This window comes from Terrapene carolina, unplaced genomic scaffold, assembly GCF_002925995.2.
Source record: "Terrapene carolina triunguis isolate 2854851 unplaced genomic scaffold, T_m_triunguis-2.0 Scaffold96, whole genome shotgun sequence".
NCBI classification, from domain to species: domain Eukaryota; kingdom Metazoa; phylum Chordata; order Testudines; family Emydidae; genus Terrapene; species Terrapene triunguis.
In genome coordinates, this window is record NW_020664447.1 from 35,074,492 (window position 1) to 35,098,371 (window position 23,880).

At 40.3% G+C, this 23,880-nt stretch overlaps 1 protein-coding gene across 1 annotated transcript in view; it reads right to left on the reverse strand.

Moving 5' to 3' along the window:
• DCAF5 (DDB1 and CUL4 associated factor 5) overlaps nt 1–23,880 on the reverse strand; it is a 91,726-nt gene that overhangs the window by 16,275 nt on the left and 51,571 nt on the right. Inside the window, exons 6-7 of the mRNA XM_024218828.3 lie at nt 22,082–22,295; nt 7,113–7,179 (exon numbers count right to left, since the gene is read on the reverse strand). Coding sequence (XP_024074596.2) covers nt 7,113–7,179; nt 22,082–22,295 — 281 coding nt within the window. The remainder of the gene's footprint in view (nt 1–7,112; nt 7,180–22,081; nt 22,296–23,880) is intronic.

Sequence of the window (23,880 nt, forward strand, 5' to 3'; positions counted from 1 at the left end):
CAGAACAGGTAATCATCAAGTGATCCATTCCCAGCTTCTGGCAAAACCCATAACAGTATTCTCATCCATTTATGTGTCGTACATGTCAGTTTGCTCCAGCACTTTGTTTTCAGACACCTCAGTCTCCGACAGTGGTGAAAGCTAATGCACACAAGTTATTTAGCTTTACTGTAATGTACTAACGCTCTAATCAGTCCTTTTACTCCATAGTGATCTAGCAGACTCATTCTAATAGGGTTTCATCTTCCAATATACTTAGATTTGGGAGGTTTTGGTGATTAGCGGTTCAAATTCCTAACTCCATCTTCAGTTTTATTTGCCATAGTTTGCGTCTTTCTGTTGGCTTCACTTAGACTGGACTTCCATTTTATGGAGGACAACTGTTTGACCAGAATAATCTCTTGTATTATGCCATTTGACTACATGGATTTTTTTTTTTTCCCATCGCTGCCCTTATTTCTTTTTTTGTTCAAGGGTATGCATACCTTCTGTGACTGACTCTGCATGGTCATTTCAATATTCTTGCATAATTATAGTATACATACAAGCTGCTTCTATTCTGAGTCTGAGGATTTAATTTCCACACTTTTGACTTTAGGGTGTTTTTGATTAGCTTCCTTTTATTTATTTTTTTTAATCCTCTTTTCTGAAAGTTTAGAATCAAAAAGTTTAACTTGCTTTTTAGGAGATTCTTCCCATGAAGACAGTAAGTTTAGTTGTACTGTCATCACTGTTACTCAGTGGCTTAACAGGGGTGGTAGCTACTTTTTGATCTACTTCTACTTCCTACATGTTACTCAAAATTAGAGTCCATAATAGGTCTCCTCTTGTATGCTCCAAAACTAGCTGCTCCAAAGGAAGAAATGTTTAATGTGTTTTATGATTAATTATTATTTGTATTACCATAGCACCTAGGAGCTACAGTTCCCAACATATCTGACTCATTTCTGAGAGTGGTGCAAATACAGGGCTTATGAGACAGAGCTGGGTATTTCTGATTACATCCAGCAGAAGGCAGTGGCAAATGGACTAACCAGTTTGGTTTAATTTTACATTATTATAGCAGAGTCTAATTCTTCTAGCATTGAGTTAATTTCTCTCTGCTAGAGATCCTGGATTACAAATCTGAACAAAACAAAATTCCACAGGCTAATTATAGTTGTATTTAAATATCTTCAATTTCCTAGACATTTTTTAAATGGCTAACACAATAATAGTTTATGAAATATGTCTGGGCTCTAGTAGTAGACAAAAGGTAATATTAACCTGCAATGTTAAGATGGTAGGTGTCTAACACCACGACAAAGGGGTTAGAATTAGGCCTGTTTTTATAATCTGTACTAATTATCTGGAAGAAGGGGTTTAACAGTAGGGAAATAAAATCCACTGATAATAAATTATGCAGTGCTGCAAATATCAGTTTGGACAGAAACACCACAAACAGGGCATGAAATACCAAAGTGAGATTACACTTAGAAACATGCATGCCAATACATTCATGAAATGCTGTTAAACATATTGAAGGGAAGAGCTATACTTGGACAGCAATAATGCCAACCAAGATCTACAGGTGGTAGTACCCAGCAAATTAGATAGGAGTTTGAAATGCCACATAGCACTGGGAGGGAATTAAGATATTTGGACCACACAACCAGAGGTATCACTGAGGAACCTATAGCATTCTGGAATGGAGAGGAGTTGCTCAGGTGTAATGGGATGAACATAAGTAACAGATTGTCTGATTAGCTGGAAAAATGCCCTAGTGTTGGAAGTCTACTAAAATGTGGAATAGTCTGAAAAGTAATGGAAGTCCCATTACTCAAATCATTTAAAATTGGACAAGCCTCTGGAGAACTTACTGCAGGGAACAATCCTCCACTGGCCTCCCGAGGACAAACTGAGTGACCTAACAAAGTCTTTTCCATCTAAAACTTAATAAAAAAAAAAAAAATCCACTCACTCATATAAGGTAGTGGGAAGTTCCAGAGACAAATATGTAACTTCATACAAGCCTTGTGAATTATTCAAAGTGCTGAAAACTAGTGAGAAGGGCCAGATGTTCACAGCTGCTGCCAGTTTGACACAAAACACCATTAATCTGTAATACATGGCACTGCAGTAGCAAGCCAATTTAAATTAATTTGTTTTTCCATTAATAATATTCTGGGACACTTTGTGCCTTTAGGGCACAGTCCTGTATTTGAGTTGTATAATGCTAGGGGGAATCCATGGAGGGATTGTACCTCAGGGAGTCATGTGGTGTGGGGAATGGTGATGGTAATGAACTCCTCCCCATGAATAAGTAGGATACAGGTAATGAGATTAGGCATGTTTCCTACAAGGGGGGAGAAGAGGAGTCCAGGTAAAACATCCTAAATTCTTCCTTCTCCCCACTCCTTTGTGCACCCATGCAAGGGACAGGCACAATCTGGCTCTTTGTATGTTAGCAAACACCTCTGTTTCTAGTTTTAAAAATACATGGCTTCCCATTTGCAAAAAACAAGCAAACACACACACACAAAAAAAAAAAAAAAAAAAAAAACCCACAGATACACACAGCATGGACCAGACCCTTGTGTGTAAAAAACCAAAACAACAAAAAAAACCCACACAACCCAAAACCAAAACACTATACAAAGCTAAAGTTAAGCAAAAAACAGAGGTTTCTATTCTATCCCTTCTAGAGAATGGGGTTGAATAGTCTATAATGCAGACAAAGTGGAGGCCTGGAGATGTTTTGAAATCCACAGGGAAATCTCAGACTGAAACATCCATAGAGAGTGGAGGCTTCTGCACAGAGGGTCAGTCCCTGTGTAATACTGTGCCCTGCCGGGGGAGCAGGGTTTCCTCTGAGATGTTGGTGCTGGAGGCTCCCCACCACTCTTTGAACAACCAACCCACCCCCCAACAAACCACATGCTTGACAGTCTGCAGATGCAGAGCAGGACTTGAAGGAACAAACTCTGACAGTCAATGTTAATTCCTTGGGATATTTCCTCATGGGTTTGCCAGGGGGACTGTCATGTGGTGCAGCCCCTCCACCCTCACTAGAATACCAGAACATCTAAATTGCACTTGCCATACCTGGGATGGGGAGGAGGAGTATAATGCTACATAAGATCAGCTTCTCCCTCCAACAAATTTTATGGCCAATTATTCAAGATTTCTACACATTTCATCCCCTCCGTAGGGGAAGTTGCAGGTGATAACATGGACCTAGCATAAGTTGTAAGTATCTTTTGGTAACAGCTCTTGTGAAACAAGCAAACATTAATAGGTTTTTTTTTTTGTTTTTTTTACTGATTAATGTGACTGGAACGTAGGTGGGCTGGATAATTTGATGATGAAAATTCTCACTTGAAATGTCCTGAGGGGAAAAGTAAGTTCCACCCTAAATGATCCAGCTCAACATTCTTCATTAATGCAATTAGCAATTTTAATTTTAAGGGGTTAAGTCGCTGAAATCACTTCCTAGCCTCTAGGGGAAGGGCTATGCCTATGAATGAAGATATGCTCGAAAGTGAACTTTCTATAGCACAATGGAATTTGATTTAGGTACCAAGGAGTTACTGTCTGCCTCTTACTGTTAAATTGATTGGGAAACTCCAGCATCACTTGCCAGCAAAAACATGTGATTTTAAAAAGTTACAGTAAAAATCACTGTCTAAATTCAGGGTTGTCTACCTCAGGATTCTTTGTTGCTAAAAGCTGTCGGCACCTCATCTACACTAGCCTCTTGTTGCTACACTGGTGGAGCTGAACAAGCAGACAAGGCCAGAGTAATTACTGAAATGAACTGGAAACAATTTGGAGAAGCAACACACCCTTTACATTCGCTCTTCTCTTCGGTCAGGAGAAACACCATCTGCTGTTACCAAACACCATCTGCTAAAAAACTCACCAAGCCATTGATGATTATTTCTGAAAAGTAACTGAGAACTGGATAGGAACTGGAGATGTGGGGGAAGCACGGGAACAAATGTTCCACCATCTTCAAGGAGGGAGGGAAAAGGATGAAGGAAGTGTGATCGCTGGCACTTATACATGTATATTACATTATCCCTATTAAAAATAATCAAACATATAGGGAGAAAGTTGGAAAAACTCTTCTAAGCTTCCTAACTTTTAAAGAACTATTCTATTGTGACATAAGTCTCTCAAGGTAAGCAATGAAAGCCCCATTGTGTGGGACATTTAAAACTAGGCTGAACAAATCACTGGAGAGCTTACTGTGGAGTGGGGAATGGCCCAGCCTATCCACTGGGAGAACATCTCTAAACTACAATTATTTGCAAGAGTAGCAGAGTTTGTTACAGAGTCCTGGAAAGATGCCAACACAAGTAGTTGCATTCCACATACAGTAGAATCTCAGAGTCACAAACACCCGGGGAATTGAGGTTGTTCGTAACTCTGAAATGTTTGTAACTCTGAACAAAACGTTATGGTTGTTCTTTCAAAAGTTTACAACTGAACATTGACTCAATACAGCTCTGAAACTTTACTATGCAGAAGAAAAATGCTGCTTTTAAGCATCTTAATTTAAATGAAACAAGCATAGAAAGTTTTCTTAGTTTACAAAAAATTGAAAAGGTTTCCCCCCCCCCTTTTTTTTTTTTAAACTACGTTTAGTAGTTTTACTGTTGTTGGTTTTTCTGTTTTTTTTTTGGTCTCCGCTGCTTCCCTACTGTGTACTTCCGGTTCCAAATGAGGTATGTGGTTCACCGGTCAGTTCGTAACTCTGAGGTAAATGCAGTTCTATTTTAACAGTGTATTCTTTACTGCCTCCTCTAATCGGCTGTGGGGTGATGCTGTGAGCTGTTAAACAGCTATCATCACTTTCCACCCTTGATGTGGCTACATTTTGGTAATGAGTGAAGTTCTCCTTACCTAGTAATTCTGTAAAGCAATTTCAGGCTTGCAAGAGAAAGGTACCATATCATACACAAATCATCAGTAATGCTCCCTTAAATGTGTATTAATAGAAATATTATGTCTCAAATCAATTGAAGAGGGCTCATAACTCAGCTGTAGTCATATCTTTACTAAAAATACCAATAATTAGAACAGTACAACTTTAGTTCATAACATTTATGATTGCCCTCACTCTACCTTATTGGATCATGGGCATACAGACACTTCTTAAGACTCGTATTGGAGGCCAGAAACTGAGCATGAGGGAATTTCCTGTATTAGCTGAGGTGGGGTGAGGTGAAAAAGGCCTCAGCACGCCTGTGGAAGGAGATTTTTTAATGTAAATGTCGGTAATTTTTGTAGTCAAACCCTACTCACTGGGTTGAAAAAACTGCCTTGCCGGTTTAGAAAGTGCCTTTCATCACAATAAAGAAGGCTACATAAATTCTGGAGAATTCCCCCACTCCCTCTTAGATTGGAAGAAGAGGTGAGTGAAGAAGACAGATAACTACAGATCAGTTCATCCTAGATGAACTGGATGGCTGGCAAATTAGTTACCACAGAAGCCAATATCCATAAGATGTATAATGGCCCCACTATTACTAATGAAAATCTTGAAGAGTCATTCTCAGATCAAATTCTGGAAATGTTCACTGGGTACATTAAAATGCATCAGGGTTTAAAAACAGATTAGCAGCACAGGACAGTTAAATTGGGCCTCCTCCAGGGAGTGGCATAATATCAGCAAATAAAGTGATGCCTATATGAGATAGGAATGGTTTACCAGCCAGAGTATGAGCTCAGCTAAATTCTTCCAAAAAGGGAACCACTCAGGTTACAGGAGATCAAGACATACATACTCTATCTTGTGATTTTCTGATCATTACTGCATTTGACATTAAGCAATTCGTTTTGTAACTGAAGTGTTGAAATCTTATACTACTCCCACCCTCAAGTTACAGGAAGAATGGTCAGGAAAATGTTGACTAACATGACATGTTAATTTGTGCTAACTCTAGGTATCAGTCCTTGTACACAGGTGCTCATCTGCTCAGCACCAAGTTCAGAATTGCGTGGTTCACAGCCAATAGCTGAAGACAACTAACAGAGGGATGGATCCTCTAGATATTAGGGCCATCAGCATCCATTGCCAGAGAAATGCAATATCCTGAATCCAAGAACTGACCGAAAAGTAAAGGAAGAGTATATGAACAGGCCTATTTTAGAATATAAAAGTGTAATTTAGAATCTACACATTTTCTCTTATTAATTTCAAATAGCTGTTTTAAACCAAAAAGTTACACAGGAAATTGAGGAGAGTGATTTCCTAGAGAAAGGATGAGAAAGTCAAAGGAAAAGGCAGGACAAATCCATATAATCCTGGTAAAGAGACATTAATATCTTTAAATTTCTATGGTCTAAACATAGTCATCAGTTTTGTATACCAATAAAATAGATTATTATACAGAATCAAGTTTAATAACCAGTCCAAAATTAAGAGGCTTAATTTTCTCCAAAGTTCTCCAGTTTGCTGAGCCTTTTATGACCCACTCTCCTAATAGCAGCTAGCTCTCATAATTCACTGTACCTGACCAGCTTTTAAGAATAAAATAAAAACTTGGCACTTTACTTTTAAGGCAAATTATCTGCTGCATTACTATGTAACTGTAGCACAGGAAGTCGTCTTCTTATTAGCGGATGTGCAATGTGCCTCAGGTGGCACGTGACCAGGATTCATCACCGAATTTGGTTAGCTGGTTGGATCATTAGCTTCCCCGACTTGGGCCAAGTACTGATGGGGAGTGCGAGTGAATGCTGATCCGTGCCCCCCAGCACAACAGGTCATACTTAATTGTATTCAATACAAATAAGGTACACGTTTTCAACAGTGAGGGTTAATAACTGAAGCAGTTTATCAAAGGAAGTGGTATATTCTCCAAACACTTGACGTCTTTAAATCAAGAGTCAACGTCTTTCCAAAAAGTTATGTTCTAGATTAAGCACAAGTCATTGGGATCAATGCAATGGAGAGACTGGGTGAAGTTCTAGGGCCTGCATTACGCAGAAGGTCAGGCTAGAACAGAGTATATGAGGGCCCCTTCTGGCCTCAAATCTATAATACAGTATGATATTGTGTGATATTTTGAGAGGTAACTAGTATTTAAACACTGGTATTCGTCAGATTCCACATACAAACTTACCTGCTTCTGGATCCGGAGGAATTCTCCACATGTATAAGTTGAAGTCGTCAGAGCCAGAGAGGATGTACTATTAGAAATAAAAATAAATAAAGCAAATTACAGGTGAGGCATCACTTGAATTAGGTTCTCTTTCTTAAAAGTGAATTGAGAGAATTCCAGCTGTTTGGTCATGACTTTTAGAACTTCAAAGTTTTACTTCTCTGTGTGTCTGGACAGGCTGCTGCCCCAGCTAGGAATCTCAGAACTCTGGACACAAAAGGACGAGAGTTCCAAGCAAGTGTCTGCTGTCCGTGTTTTATTTTTGGTCTGCTATGCAGTCTAGCCTCCAAAGCAGAGATGGATCCAGACCAAAATCCCAGACCCAACCACCCTGAACTTCAAGCTCTCACCCTTTCCTAAACTCAAAATTCTTCATCCTCAGACACCAGAAGCATCTAGAATGTGCCATATATTCAACCACCCCTGCACCACTGATACCTTTATGAAGATTACCATGAAAAGTCACTCACTGTTGCCAAGAATCATCTTGCTATTATTCAGTAGAAGGAAAATGACCAAATCTAGCTCTCTCTTCTTAAATTTCAGCCAACGCCGCAAATACAAGTTTATCACAATACTGTACTTTTTTTTGGCTTATAGTTTTGCTGGGGAGGTGGTTACAAACAGCCCCTCCTTTCAGCAGCCTATAATGGATGAACAAATGCTTTATATGTACACAAAGGCACAATGCACATTACTTTATGTATTCCCTACTTTGCATAGTGCAAAGGTTCAGTATGACTGACGTTTCACTCCATATTCTTTATGAAAATATGCTTACGATATGAATAGGACATAACAGATATACTTTATGCAAGATGGCTCATGTGAGATATCATTGGAAAGGTTATGATTTATTGAATGTGATTATCCAATTTGTATGCCTGTATCATTTCTGTATCGGAAGTTAGGAATATTAATTATGTATCTGTATTTCAAATGTGTTACTTTGGGCGTCAACCCCAATTAGTCCTTCAGATACAACAATGGAAAAGCCAGACAGGGCTAATGGGCCATTAGCAATGACAATGGGCTGTGAAAGAGCTTAGCCTTCCTGTGGACACTCCAGACAGCCTACAAGTAATGGCAGCCACAGCTCTGCAGAGACATGGGTCTGAGTCACCTGGTACTGGACTCACCCTTTGGAATACTAGTGTTCTTCCACTGGGAGACAAAGGGTTCCCGCCATACAAGAGCTATATAAGGCAGGGGAGTGACATTGAGGTTCTCCTCTGCCTCCCCACCCTAAGAGACACTGAAAAAGACCTGGAAGCAAGAACTGAACTGAGGGGATAAGGGTTGAGCCCAAGCTGGAAGGGCACCCAGCTTGTGAGTAATATTAACTGAGGTTTCAAGCTGGAGACCAGTGTAGCTGTCTTTCAAGACTTTCTGTAATCTGCCTGCAACAAAATCTAGGGTAAGAAATTACTATTTATAACCAATTTCTTTAGTGAAACAAGCTTAGTTTGCGTGTTTGGTTTTATATACTTAGTAATCTGCTTTGTTCTGTTTGCTACCCCTTTAACCACTTAAAATATGCCTTTTATAGTTAATAAAATTTGTTTTGTTTCTTATTAAACCCAGTTTCTGTAATTTCTACTGGGGGGAGGGGGGCAAGGAGTTGTGCATACCTTCCTCCACATTGAGGGAGGAGGCGGATTTCATAATATACCTTTGGGTCTGCACTCCAAGGGAGGTGGACACCTGAGTGCTGGGGCACGTCCCTTAAACTGAGCCTTCCCAGAACTGATCTCAGTGTCTGTTTCATCCTGCAGTTGGGTGTGGCCCTGCCTGTGCGTGTGCTGGAGGAGGCTTAATAGTCTGGCTCAGCAAGACAGGTAAAAAGGGTCGCAGGCTGGCATAACAAGTGGGCTCAGTGGTATCTCAACACATCAGGTGGCATCCTAAGGGGTCCAACCCGTCACAGTGACAAGGGGACATTTGAAAAAAAGAGAAAATTTCACTGCCTTCCAGTTGCCAGGGGACACAAAAACTACCTCTTACCATATCTTCCATCAATCTGCTCTGTGACTCATTTACCTTAATCTCAGATGATGGACAACAGGGCATGTAAACTAAGGACAAAGGGGAAGATTCTGATCTCAGTTACCCTGACGTAAACTGAAAGTAACTCTGTTGGGTCTACTGACTTACGAATCATTTAAACTGGTGAAAATCTGATTAATCTAGCCCCCCCAAAATCAAACTTTTTTTGTGAGTGAGAGAGAAAGAAAATTTGGCCTTTTCTTGACCCCTGACAGAAGATAAGCTCTACTTGTCTGGCTTCAGTTTAACTGGTTTCCATTCTCCAGGGATAAACAAACTCATCAGGCAGAGTGATAGCAGGCTGTGAAGAGACAGGTCCGGTGATCTTAACACAGGACTAAGAAACAAAAATAAAGCCAAACGACATGGAGAAAAACACGACCTTGTAAAAATTGTAAATATGATAGTTATTTTACAGGTAAAATATGTGCTGCCACAACAATGCATCAGACCTCTGGAATCCCCTCACATTCCCCCCCACCGACACAATGCAACCAACTATTCTTTTATCCTCGCAGCTCCAATTTTAAAACTATATGGGTATGAGTAAGCATCTACAAATGCAAATTGCCTGTTTACTGATATGAAGGAGCATGGATCAAACACCAGTTGCTTTACAAAACTTGTGTGCACTAGTTCTGTATTGCTTAGAAACCCTTCCTTTCAGTGCCAAGCACTCCAAAGAGTAATTCCTACAAGCCAACATGTTCAGGCACTTAGGCAGCTTACCAGTGCCAAAATGACCTAGTGGTGCCAGGAATATAAGCGGTTCCCTTTCATATGACAGCTTATAAGTGCTAGCCCACAGCAGGCTAGGCGACTGTGCCAGATCTACATAAATTAGGGCTTATGCAGGCAGCCTCCCAAACAAAAACAGTTCAAGAAACAAAGCAGTTCTGCAAATGGTATTTGTTACACAAGAAAAGGCTACATGGAAAGTTTTGTTGTTGTTTTTGTAGTTGTTGTTTAAATTATACAAAGGGTTGCCATCTTATCAACATTTGCTACCCCAGAACGTAATCAAAGCAGAAACTGCTCAGCACAGGGGAAAGATGGCCCTAGTTTGAAAATAAAATGACAAAATATCCCTGAAAATGGTCTAAGAGAAAGCTAAACAAATACTTCTATCAGGAAACATCTGATGCTGAACAATAATGCCCCAAGTTTCCCTCTCTACCAAAATCACTGTCATACCCAGCACCTCATGTCTTGCTTTAGATAATATATGTACTACAAAAGAATAACCAGAAGGAATTAGTTTCAGATTTATTTTTTTAAGGGGAAAGGGAAAAAGAAATCAAAAGAAAAACCATTTGTAAAGAATAGAACAGATGCATACAGCCCGCCTGGAAACTTCAAAATGCATCAGGCTGCAGCTATGCTAAGAGTCTGGTTTGGGAGCAAACCTCTTTGGGAACCTAGTAACAAAGGGAAAAACTGAGACTATGTACGTGGTGGTGTCTAGCAGTCCAAGTTTTAGGGAGTCTAACTTGCATGCCAAGGAGCTGGAAGAGGAAGTTAAAAGCTCCTCTTCTACTTTTTAAAGTTACTCTTTTTAAAACTTTCCTGCTAATCATTCACTTCATGCTACAGTCCTCTCTCCCATTGATGAAGCTCCACAAGCTTAAACTTACTTTAGAGTCAGTGGGCCAAATTCCAAAGTGAGGCATGTGGGTGCATACATGGTACGATGTAGCCTGTAGCTGCAGAATTTGCCACAGAATTCACTTCTTGCCACAGACAGATGTACCCGAGTCCCAGTTTTCATTTTAAATAGTGAGTTGTGCCTAGTGATAGCCATCAAAAGCTGTTAGTAGTATAAACTGAAGAGTCACCTGCACAAGTCTGCAGACAGCTTGAACCAATAGCTCAGTGATGGGAGATCAGAACCCCATGGACTTTGGGTAGGAGTAAAAAGCCACATTTCAGAAGATGCCAAGAATTCAGCATTTCTGTCACAGAAGTTGCCATTTTGCTGCCGTCAAAGCCAGTAGCCAACGTTCCCACCTCCCGCCCCCCCATATCTCCCTGCCCTGACAGGATCTCCCTGTAGTTGTCTCTTGTTTTCCAGCTTTCCTCACAATAGCAATTAACTGGATTACAGAGCATGCTCCCTGCACTGTTGCATGGAGCCATGAAGCAGAGGTCAGGAAACCAGAACTGGAGTCCAGTTTACAGTCAGGGACTGGGGAGCAGCCAGGAGTGTAGGCATGTGAGCTGCGCTGGCTGAAGAACAATGCAGCAACTGAAGCTTAAAAAGGAAGATGAGCTGCTGAAGCCATCTACAATCTCCCCGTGTCTCTGGCACATTCAGAGAGGAAAGGAGGTTCTGATCTGTGCTGTCTGTACAAGAGCATTGGAGCCAAAGCCTGGGGCGTGTAAATGGGCCACCTGTCCAGGTTTGTTTAGACATCTATTTTTGAAAATAATTAATTTTACTTCAATTAGTATTTCAATGAACCATAGTTGCATGTGGTATTGGGGGATAGGAATAGGAATGAAGTACATTTCATGACAGAATGAATTAATACTGCTGTAGAATTTAAAATGTTGTTGCCATGGAGCACACAGCGCCATGGTTATATGTTGGTAAGTGTCAGAAAGCCACTAAGCTGGTTTAAAGAAAGGCACCCATTGAAGGAGCCATATAAGCAATGTTATGTCAGCTTAGACTCCACTTTATATGTGGTCCAAGGATCTTAGACTGTAAGGGAATGGGCAAGATTAACTCCTAACAGAGTATCTTCTACCAGCTGATTTGTAGAGTAACACTGATGAGGATCATGGAGGTAAGCCAGCAGTGATGAATCATGAGGGTGGTAGGAAATAGTGAAAAGATAAATGGTGGGCCCCCAAATAGAGGATTATTGAAATAGTGGTGACTTTTGAATCAGGCCAGTCACTGAGGGAAGAGCTCACATGCTCAGATGTTTGGGAGGAGAAGCCTCCACCAATGCTAAAAACACCTGCTTCATTGTCTGCATTTTTTGCTGCAGTAGCTGATCACTACGGTAGATATTAACATGCAGAATGTTCACATGTGCCATTAACAGAAAAGTATTTGCTAAGAATCAGCACATAATTAAGTATTTCATTCTTTTAAAGCAAATCATTAGGAAAAGGATAGATAATAAGACAGAAAAATCATATTGCCTCTATATAAATCCATGGTAAGCCCATATCTTGAATACTGTGTGCAGATCTGGTCCCCGCATCTCAAAAAGGATATATTGGAATTGGAAAGTTACAGAAAAGGGCAACAAAAATGATTAATGGTATGGAATACTTCCATATGAGGAAAGATTAATAAGATTGGGACTTTTAAGCTTGGAAAAGAGATGACTAAGGTGGGATATGATTGAGGTCTATAAAATCGTGGATGGTATGGAGAAAGTAAATAAGGAAGTGTATTTACTCCTTCTCATAACACAAACTAGAGGTCACCAAATTAAATGAACAGGCACCAGGTTTAAAACAAGCAAAAGGAAGTATTTCTTCACACAACACACAGTCAACCTGTGGAACTCTTTGCCAGAGGATGTTGTAAAGGCCAAAACCATAACAGGGTTCAAAAAAGAACTCAATAAGTTCATGGAGGATAGGTCCATCAGAGGGTATTAGCCAGAATGGGCAAGGATGTTTGCCAGAAGCTGGAAATGGGCGACGGGGAAATCGATCACTTGATGATTACCAGTTCTGTTCATTCCCTCTGAAGCACCTGGCATTGGCCACTATCCTGAAAGACAGGATACTAGGCTAGACTGAACATTGGTCTGACCCAGTATAGATGGTCTTATGAAGGATCAGCCTCCATCTATGCTGTTAGCAACAACAAGGGGAAAAGGCTTCCAAATGACTACAAGTTGCTGATTCAGAAGTTGCCTTAGAAGGATGAAAACTCTCAGGTGTGGTTAATATCTGCTGCTGAAGAACACAGGGATTCATTCTCAGAGCTGTAAGTATGCATAAAATGCTTGGAATTAACAATGACTAGGACTTTGGCAGAGTTACTTCTAGACTTGTGTGTTCCTCTTTTGGTCCATTGCAGCTCCTCCCATTCCCCCCCCACAGGCGATACACACAAGTTGAGATCTGATCTTTGCTGCTGCAGTCACACAACAAACATTAGCATATTCTAGAATCCTACTGCCTTCAGGTCTTTATTTTCCTATTGTCGTCTGTTGGAAAGCTCTCCGTATCTTGCAATCTACATTTTCTACATGAAGAATTTGAGAATTCCACTTTCTCTTATCCCCATGAAATGGTTATTCCGCTATACTGATTAAAGCAAATTATGTGTGTAAGGAAGGGTCACTTGATAAGCAGAATTCTATACCCATCTGAACCCACACTTTGTTCTAAAACCTGTAGTTGCCATTAGGTCTTCCATCATATTAAATCAGTCCTATGATATGAGAACTACAGGGCAGGTTCAAATGGATAACAAGCGAGATATTTTTCATATGGAGAATATTAATTGACTGACATCTACTTTACAATTTCACTGGAATTATTGTAATAATTCCACATTTCTTGTGTGTAGAAAATATGCACATGTGCAAGCAACAGGAGAATTTAGTATTTATCAAGGACCTGTTTTCAGTACTGTGTCACTGTCATGTTAGCAGAATGCCCACTGGCCACAGCTGAGACAAAAATAAGGACATGTCTACGGAAGAAATTGGAAGTATGGAACTGTCTCCAAATAAAAAAAAAAAATTTTTTTGAAGTAAAACCCTCAGCAAAATACCACTGCCTGACAGGAAAAATAGTTCATATTCTAGGCTCCCCTCTTTCCCTGGAAGACAAGACAAGACCAGTTTGTTGACCAAGCCTTCCCTTCCACACACAAGACCGTTGTCTCCATGCCTGGCTGTAGTCCCCAGTCCCGTGAACCCAGCTTCCTTTAAGCCTCTCAATATGGAGTTTTCCTCATCAGGGCAGCCACTTCTGAGGCCTCCCTCCTCATAACTGTTCCCTCCCTATTACTAACTCCAGCCAAAGGGCCTGGCTTGACACTTATGATTGTGGAGTAGAGCTGATTTAATATCTGTATCCAGGGCAGACTATTAACCTCTTCTTACCCTGGCTCAGTGGGGAGTTCGTATACCCAATCAAAAGTATGGAGAGAGGCAGGTGGAAATTATTCCTAGACCTATTTGTTAGAATTAGAAAAACTTATGAATAGAAATCTGTATGTAGTGTTGCAGTCATGTCAGTTGATATCTGGACTCAGGGAAAGACAAGGTGGGTGAGGTAATATCTTTTGTTGGACCAACTTATGTTGGTGAAAGAGACAAGCTTTCGAGCTTACAAAGAGCTCTTCTTCAGTTCTGGGAAACGTACTCAGTGTCATAGCTAAAGGCCAGGCCTATACTACACATGTACTTCAGTATAGCTACGTCATTCAGGGGTGTGAAAAATAGTTATACTGACCTTAACCCCCCATGGGGATTTTATACAAGTTTCAGTCCCCAGTCAAGCAAACATTTGTACGTTTGCTACTTAATGAAACTTATCTGTACTCCTGAGGTAACAAGTGCCTTTTTCCCAGCTTCACCATCTCTTTCCCCGAGTCCAGATATCAAATCTACCTTTCCCTCTGGAAGATCAAACAAAAGGAAACCACGCCATTCCATGTAAAAAGCATATAAATAAACCAAAATAAAATTCATGACTAAGACTACAAGAATACAAGTCTGATGACTCTTCTGTGGGGATTTTTGCCTTCCAAGACTCACTTTAGAAAGCAAGACCCTGCCCTTTATGAATAAGATATATAGGATTTATGCAACACACCTATTCTGCCTTTGAAAATTCACAAGCCCCCTCTCCCCCAATCTACTGTACAAGTTTGCCTTGCGTCCTAAAATGGCTTTTAAGTTTGGTTAATGTTGCAAACCAATTCCATTAACATGACTGTGCCACGGGTGTGGACAAGGCACAAGACATACTGAAAATCATGCAGGCCTATGTAGTGTGACCAAGAGGAGAGAGAGAGAGATTTTCAACATACAAATTTGACTATGATTAGGCTGCTGGTGCACGAGACCCACTACTCATAAAGCCTGCCAATATAGTCTTATTGTGTCCTTGTATACCCCCATCGATCTGTCTGTATCCATCTGTTGCCTTGTTTCATACTTAGATTGTAAACTTTTAGGGACAGGTACCACGTTTTTGTTCAGTGTTTGTACAGTGCCCAGCACAGGGGGCTCCTCAGTGTTATGGTAACAACAAAAACACTGGCTTCAAAGAAAAAAAAAAAAGTTATCCTTTTTCACACTAACCAGCACAATTCTATTAACCTGAAACTGTTTTCCAGGCTGGTTCTCCCCCCCCCCCCCCCCCGCATGTTTGAGCCATGTTAAGTAATTAAACAGGACTTAAAACCTCCCCTTATTCTCAAGGAGCAAGTCAAGGGCAGAGAAGAATCTTCTCCATTTATAACATTTACATAAATGTTTACAAAGCATACAATGTTTGTCCAATTAAAGCTGTTGGAGAAGGAAACATTCATCAGCTATTGTTGTTAACCATGTGCTGATCAACTTACACAGATCCCCAAAGGCTTTCTCTGCAGTAATTGATCGATTGTTGCCCAGTAAGAGACATGCTGGTCTAATGAACTGTACTGACTGGACAAGAAAAGCCAGATGGCTGTGTAACAGAGACTAAGGAACTGCACTGAAAATTCAAATCAAACCACTACTCCCACCCCCCCCCACACCCCAATCTTAAAAGCAACTGAGTGTCCAAGGAGCAATTTTAAAGACCTGTCATACAAAACTGTCATCAAAACCTATCAATCAATATTTTGCAGACTCACTGCATAGTAAAACTGAATTTTTAATCACCAGGAGAAGTAGCTGAAAATCTATGACTGCAGATTTCTGCAGCAAGGAAAATATTCCCCCTACGTCCAAAAGAAAACAAAAAAGAAGTTTCTATGCACGTGGAGAGGAAGAGGGGTAGATGTAGACTATTTCTGAACATTGCTACAGCTGCAGGCATCCTGCATGCTTTTCCTGCTCTCTTGAACCCAGTGACTAGAAAATTCTATTAATTATGAGAATACAAAATTCTTAGCCTTCTTATCACTATCCAGCTAGAAAAGGGCAGATTTTAAACTTGATTCTGAACACAGTTTGTCCTTGTCTACACTAGCAGTTAAACAGCATTCGGTACCAGTTCAGCTGTACCCATTGCTGGCCGCTATTTTGTTAGCAACAGGTAATTTTTTTTTTTTTTTTTTTAAAAGCATAGACCAGACCACACCCATCATCCTGAAGAGAGAAGTCCTTACACTGTAGATTTCCTAAAGTACACATAAAAGAAGCTCCAATTCTGCAAACCTCTGAAAGTACTCGAAATCAGGGCTCCTTGCCTGCAGAGCCTAAAAGGAGCACAGCTCCTTTTGTGCTGACCTCTATGGCCAGAGGACTAAAGCTCTCCTACAAAGGTCTGCAGGAAATGAGGGAGAAGAAATGTACAGGGCAGGAAGGTTGCAGGGAGATGAGGGGGAGTCAGCAGAATCAAAGGGGGTATTCTCTACCATTTCTGCTGAGACTCAGATCCCATGAAGTCTCTTTTGGGATGGGATGGGATGACAAACACTGAAAGTGACAATGTTTGGCTGTGGAATTGTGTTTCTTCAACTTCTATATACAAAGCTCAGTTCCAAATACAGGCTTTTAAAATAAATAAATAAATAAAAAAATCTTTATCAATGAAGACCAGCCATTCAGCAAGCTGACAGACACCAATTTTATCTCTGCAAAATTTAGTAAGACACTAAATTCTTTTTTATGTAAGGAATTGTCCAACCCCTCCCCCCCAAAAAAAACCCAAAACCCATATTTGCACACTGAGTCCTTTACATTTCAAGACCTGATGCTGCAAGAGAAATTAGTTGCTGTGAGCTATGGTTCATACTCCGGCATCCTTTCACACAGGAAAAGCATACATGTACTCTTTAGAGAGGAAAACTCCCCTTTGATTTTTAAAGAATTAGACACTGAAGTACCACTGCCTCAAAAAAATTCCTTTTAACTAGAAAGCATGCAGGAAAGTACAACAAAAGTTAGATTTCTATACCACAGCAACACCCCCCCATTTATGGGGCCTAGGAACCATATAACTAATCCTGTTTGGAAGAGAGCAGTGCTGATGTTTTGATTAGTTGATGGGCATAAATCATATTATCCCTAACCAGAGTTTAGTGTGCAGAGTTAAACATAACGAAAGCTGTAACTTTATAGGGAGTTTGAACAGTCGGCAGTACAGCAAGTTGTGCATTCCTGAAACTCCCCTTCAGTGTAATGTCAACAGAAGAGGCTGAGTGGTGATGTAATGTCTGAGGGCATGCCATAGATTCAAGACACTTTTTGTTCTATTCACAGGATACAAATTAACCCTTTTATTGAAGCAAGCAACAACCAGCTGTATTTTACTAATAAAAGCTGGTTATTGGCATTCTGTTCATTTGCACCACATATTGTAGCTGGGAATCATGAGCAGGAAGTTTATCTATCTTCAGGTTTTATATCACCACCCAACACTAAGATACAAATGCCTTCCACTAAATGTATATGTACTGGGACAAATTGTGCTCTTCATTTAAACCCAGGCAGTCCCTCTAAAGTTGATAGGGTGCATTGGTGTAACTAAGGCCAAAGTTGGGCCTATTCAATCTGCCTTCCCCACACTCCTTATTTTCTTCTGTGGGTGTGTGAGCAGCTAGGCTGGGCTGAGTTTTTGCTCCTAATTAAGGCAAACAAGACACTATATTGTGTTCATTCACTGACCAAGATCAGAGCTCCTGTAAAAGGAAGAGGAGTGTCTTCTTAGTAAGTGGCATGTGAACAGTGTATTCATATTTAATACCTAGGACAAGGGCAGAATTTTGTGTGGATCCAAACGATAAAAGTTTTCATTTGGACTTTGGTCACCATAAGAACCTAGGTATTTGAAGAAGAGTACTACACCACTCAACATGAGTAAGGGTAGCAGAATCTGGCCCTAATATCATCATCCGTTATAATCCAAACAAATGGAAATTCATTATGGATTGATTTAAAAAAACTAAAAAGAATGCAGATATTTAGAGCAAACTAGATTGAGGGTCTGGCATTTCTGGGAAAAATCTTGCATATTCTGTTTATTATTTCAACAGGTTCGTAAGGACAACGGTTATGTTAGTGTTCAGACTTGAATGATTCAGATGCTTTCATAGGAACACAAAGGCCTGTAACCAAGGGCACAGAAAGAAGCACAGCTAACTAGCCTCTACCCAACAAAAGGGATATGTTCTTGTCACAGCCTACGTGCCCAAAATATCTGTAAGTCCAATAAGAACGCAAACCAGTGAAGCACTTTTATATCATTTCTCTCAATTTCATTAATGATTGAGATTCAGTTTATATTTTGTATGATTTTTAGTTCAGCAATTTCATAGTGAGGCTAAAGAATGAACTTTTCTACTTTTTATAGCTTCAAGGATCAAGGATACTAACTCATCGACATTAGGCTTCTATTTTACTAGCAGCAGGCCTGCTTTAATACCATTTGCCTGCATGCAAATCACTTGCAGCAGGTTCCCATTCTCAATGACAAATATTACAGCATTTTCTATCCCTGTTCCATGGGATGGTTAACAGAGTCTATCAGAGAGAATGGGATTCCAGAGCACAAAGCCCTATAAAATAATAAGAGATAAACACAAGAACACCTGTAGAGCCTGATGGCCACAAAACTCTCTAACAGTTTCTATCTTCATCACTGTCTGGACAAAGAATCATCTACAAGTTCTGTTAACTAAAACTACATTCTTAGCAATGTTGGTTATTTAGGACTTTTGCCGTACAATGGAGAGTGTATTTTATACTCTCTAGTGGGAATTAACCTTTATATTCAGCTATCAGCCCAATATATATGTAAAACTAAGCTAACTAGTGAATAATATAAAGGAGGACAAAGACATGGAAATCTGCCTCTTCCCCTATCTCTAAACAGTCAATAAATTTGCCATCCAGGAAATTTACTTTTCTTCCTCCATGTTTTTTTCCTGGTTTTGCATGATCATTTGCTAATATGTTTATAACTTGTTCCGTACCTCATGCTTCATCTTTGAGACCCCTTAGAATGGTCTCTTTCCTGCCCCAGCTCCCAAAGACGAAATTAAAAATAAATAAATAAAAAATCACTAGTTTAGTCGATAGAATTCATTTCTCAAGTACAGCCCCCTCAACACAACCCCCATCTCACGCCCTATTGAGGTATGCCTTTGGTAACCACATCTTTTCCATTTAGGAGTATACCTTTTAAATCAAATACAACTTTGTCAGATGATCTCAACTTTTGTACAATACTCAGGATTTTTAATTGAAAATTGGAATAGAATATAAAGTATTAATCACTAGGTCCAATGTAAAATATTAAATCTTGAGTTACTTCCTGAAGATGTCTTGAACATAAAATTAAAAACAAGGCCTGAATCATACATATTGTCTGCTTAGCAAATACCAGAAGACAAGAAACGAGAGCTGCAGCTGGAGAATGCCTTTCTATCTTAAGTGACACTCACAAATTGAACATCCCTTTTATTTTCAAACCCTTCCTCACATCTTCCTACCTCCAAAAACAACCCCCCACCCAAAGCAGAGTTCTGACCCCATAAAGGGAAAAGTGTCAGAGACTCCACAAAGCTCATTAGGGACTTTGCTACTGATTTTACGTGGAAGGCACTAAGGGCTGGTCTATACTTACCGGGTAGTTCGATGGCTGGCAATCGAAGTTCCGGGTTCGATTTATCGCGTCTGGTCTGGACGCGATAAATCGAACCAGGAAGTGCTCGCCGTCGACTGCGGTACTCCAGCTCAACGAGAGGAGTACCGTGGAGTCGACGGGGGAGCCTGCCTGCCGCGTGTGGACCGCGTCTGAACCGCGGTAAGTTCGAAGTAAGGTATGTCGACTTCAGCTACGTTATTCACGTAGCTGAAGTTGCGTACCTTACTTCGACTTGGGGGGTTAGTGTAGACCAGGCCTCAGGTACTACAGTAATAGGATGCAGCATAACACTCCAAGATAAACAGATGGGAGCAAATTTCCAAGCTCTTTTTCTGTAAATTCTGTAATTTTTCTGGTTTCATGAATGGACACATATAACACACAAAAACAAAGAACTCCAACACACCCGCCAAAGTACAGAATTTGCCTTACAAAGAACTGCAGAAGTCTCCCGTCCTGTATCCCTTGTGGATTTGGCTGCAGGTTCCAGCTCTTATCTTCATGTCTAGCTATGCCCTACCAGGATGCAATTCCTGTTGGAAGTGACAGCACCTACATGTCCAATTCCTATCTCTGGATATTTTAAAACATATCCAGTTAGTTACTTTTAACTATTGCTGTGTAGTTTCTTGAACGTTCATATTCCAATTCATTATTTTTGGAGTCCTCTAAATCAGTGGTGAAAAAAAAGTCATTGCAGTTTTCCTTTAGTTTGGTTGACTGATGTACTAGGTATGATTAGTATGCCCAGTTATATTTGACATTTCTGCAGTTAACAGACTTCCCCACACCAAAGATTAAGTTACACGTACATGTTTTGGCACCAGTGAAAGGTTTTCCGTAACACCCTAAAAAAAAAGTTTGCCATTTTGGAAGACTGCCCCAATTGTCTCTTGATGTTTCATTTTATGTCTCAGCTTCCCTCTTTCCTTCCCTGCTCTAAATTTCATCAGGAAGTGCATCTCCCATTGCTCAGAGATTCCATATTGTATGTAATGCTTATATACCAGCTTCCTAACTGAACCAGATAACCTGTCTGTCGGGTTTTTCAAAAGGCAAAGAACAGGCCCAGTGAAGAATGCCCACATTCTTCCCATAAAGTAATGAATGTATCCCCCCTACCTCCCCCCCACCCCCCCCAAAAAAAGTATAAAAAGCATAATGCTAAAGGTCTATCTGGGTCCCAATTGTAGTTCTACTCTGACCTCTAGAAGAAAAAGACTAGTGTCATCTTTAGGTTTGTTCATTATGGACCCATAAGAAGTGGCATGTTTCCAAATGTATAACAGGTTAATTTGCTTCTGCAATATATTTCTTTGCCCTTTTTAAGTTTCCTTGGGGCAAACTCCTCTAATTTTTAAATTGCCTTCAGTACTGCTTCTGTGCACTCTGATTAGAAATGCACAAACATACCTACTCCCTATGCTTCTTAGTCATATCCACTTACTTCAGTAACAGAAATAGGTTTTCATGCCTGAGCCCTTATAGTTACAAGAGACTCTATTCTATCTCCTGCATGGGAAATTAAAGCTCTGATTCCAGAATCTTTATTATTGATATCAGGGGAAATCTCACATGCTGGGCAGGTTTTGTGGTTCCAGTAGTTGTAAAAATTTGTTTTTACTTGTAAAATAATAAAATTTGACATGTAAGTTGAGAAAAAAGAATTTTAAATACCCACAATGTTTGATTTTACCGGCCTGTTTCTCTGGCTTTAAATAATAAGTTTAGTTTTCTGATCTAGACAATATTGTCTAATTCACAGGTCTGCAAATTGATCAAATGGACCTTTCAGAGAGCTAATTTACATGTTTCCTTTGAAAACACATTTTCTAATTTTAGATTACTTTATTCAGATGTAGAATTTACCACACCCCTTGGTGTGCATTATTTTTCACTTACAATTGTGTAGTATTGCAACAGGAAGAAATTAAGGACAACTCCCCCTCTCCCCCCCCCCCCACGTGTTCTGGATTCAGTAATATCCCCCAAATCAGAGAAGGCTCTTAAAGTTGTTTTCAAATGCTCAGGAAAGCCTCTACTTTTGCACAGAGTAATTAGCACGTGAGCTTGGGAGGGCACCACTTGCCCATTACCTGGTCACGGTCGCCTGCAAAACAGCAGCTCTTCATGGTACACGAGTTGAAGTAACCTTGGTTGTCAAACTGGAAGACAGGCAGTCGGGAGTGGATATCGTAGAGGACTGGTGGAAGACGCCGACGCAGTGCCAGCAGCTGGGTTCCATTGCTGTTGAATCGGACACTCATGGCACTTTGAAGGGACAGATTTCCACCGTAGCGGAGCAGTGAACTAGGAAAGGGAAGAGAGAACAAGTCAGGCAGGCTGCCTGAAATTTAAAGTGTACATAAGAGTATCAACTGTATTTCACTTTTTAAAATACATATGTGATCTCCCAGTGTAGTTATCAGAGTTTTAAAGAGAAGAGGAAATTCTGCAGAATGATCTTTGCTCCAGGTGTCGTCATTTTCATTATGCTGCAATATAAACAATTTTATACATTTGAATAAAGTCTCTCTCTGCCCAATTTCTGCAGAAAAACATTCAAAGCACCCATTCCCCAGCAAATTTGAGTCAAAGCTTGAATGACAAGCTATCAAAAGTGCTCAGTTTAGAACGGTGTCTGGAGATAGAGGCTGGAGATAGAGCTGCTTGCTTAATTGACAGAGATTTTATTCTCCTCCCTGCCGCCATGTGCAGCAGATAGAATTCCCTGCATGGGGACAAATTCTAAGACACAGATGATTACAATTGTTAATTTAAAAACAAAAACAAAAAAACCACACACTGTTGTTGTAGGGTTGGGCTATTTGCCTTTTTGATTTTGCCCTGCCAGCACTCAGATCTTTTGGTTCATCCGGTGCCCTAACTAGTGTGGGCTAATATTTTTCTGCTACCATCTTGGTGGAGGATGGAGGCTGCAGCTCTTTATCCACAAGTAGATGATCAGACCATTCCCTCATTCCAGCTTCCATTTACAGTTTACATCTCTACAGCACATCAGGTAATGTTTGTGTTGACTGCTAGTGAGGACAATCAGCTCTAGGTATCTTAAATAAAAGACTACTTTAAGGTTAAGTTATTATGAGAAAGCATAAGATAAGAGTTAGCTAATCTCAAACATGCGTCACCTACAAATACTGCTAAGTAGGCAAAGCTTATATTACATAGGACACTACTGCCTAAAATTCTTACATGGTAGAAGTCCGTAGCCTCACCCAGCATGCTGATCACAAGTGTACCTATGTCAACTCTTGGTCACGTGTCCAAGACAAAAGTGAGTGTTGGTGTTCCCAGACCCTAAAGATTCTTCTTTACAGGAAAGCCAAGCTCTTTGTCTCCCTCAGGCACCCAGGATAATAGAAACTTGGTTGGCTTGGGTTCCTTTGTGCTTCAAAATGCATATTTACTCTATGGATGGGGGAAATCTTTTGTTTGCTCTGTGTCTGGTTTTAAGGGATTTAATGACTCCTGCCACAACATCTGAGATAGACCTTTTTGTTCATGGGTTTGGGGGAGTCCCCACCAACTGATTTGTACACAGCTGTGAAATCTTGTCCACCCTCAGTAGCTAACAGGCATGTGCGTACAGATGTCACATTTTCAGAGGAAGTTGACTCATAGGTTTTAACGCATCATATTTCCAGATATAGTTCTCTGCCCAAGGCTTTTATAAAAGTGAGTCAGTCCCCATGGAAGGGAATCTGCATTCCACAAAGGTTTAAGCATGTCTTGTTTCATGACATATACTGTAAAACTGAACAGATACTTGCTCTTTAGTTAGAGTGAAGAAGAACCTATTAATGTATTTTAAATGGGCTCAGTTCCCCCCCCCCCCCCAGTGGCCAGAGCTGGATTTCCATGAAGAAACTAGAGA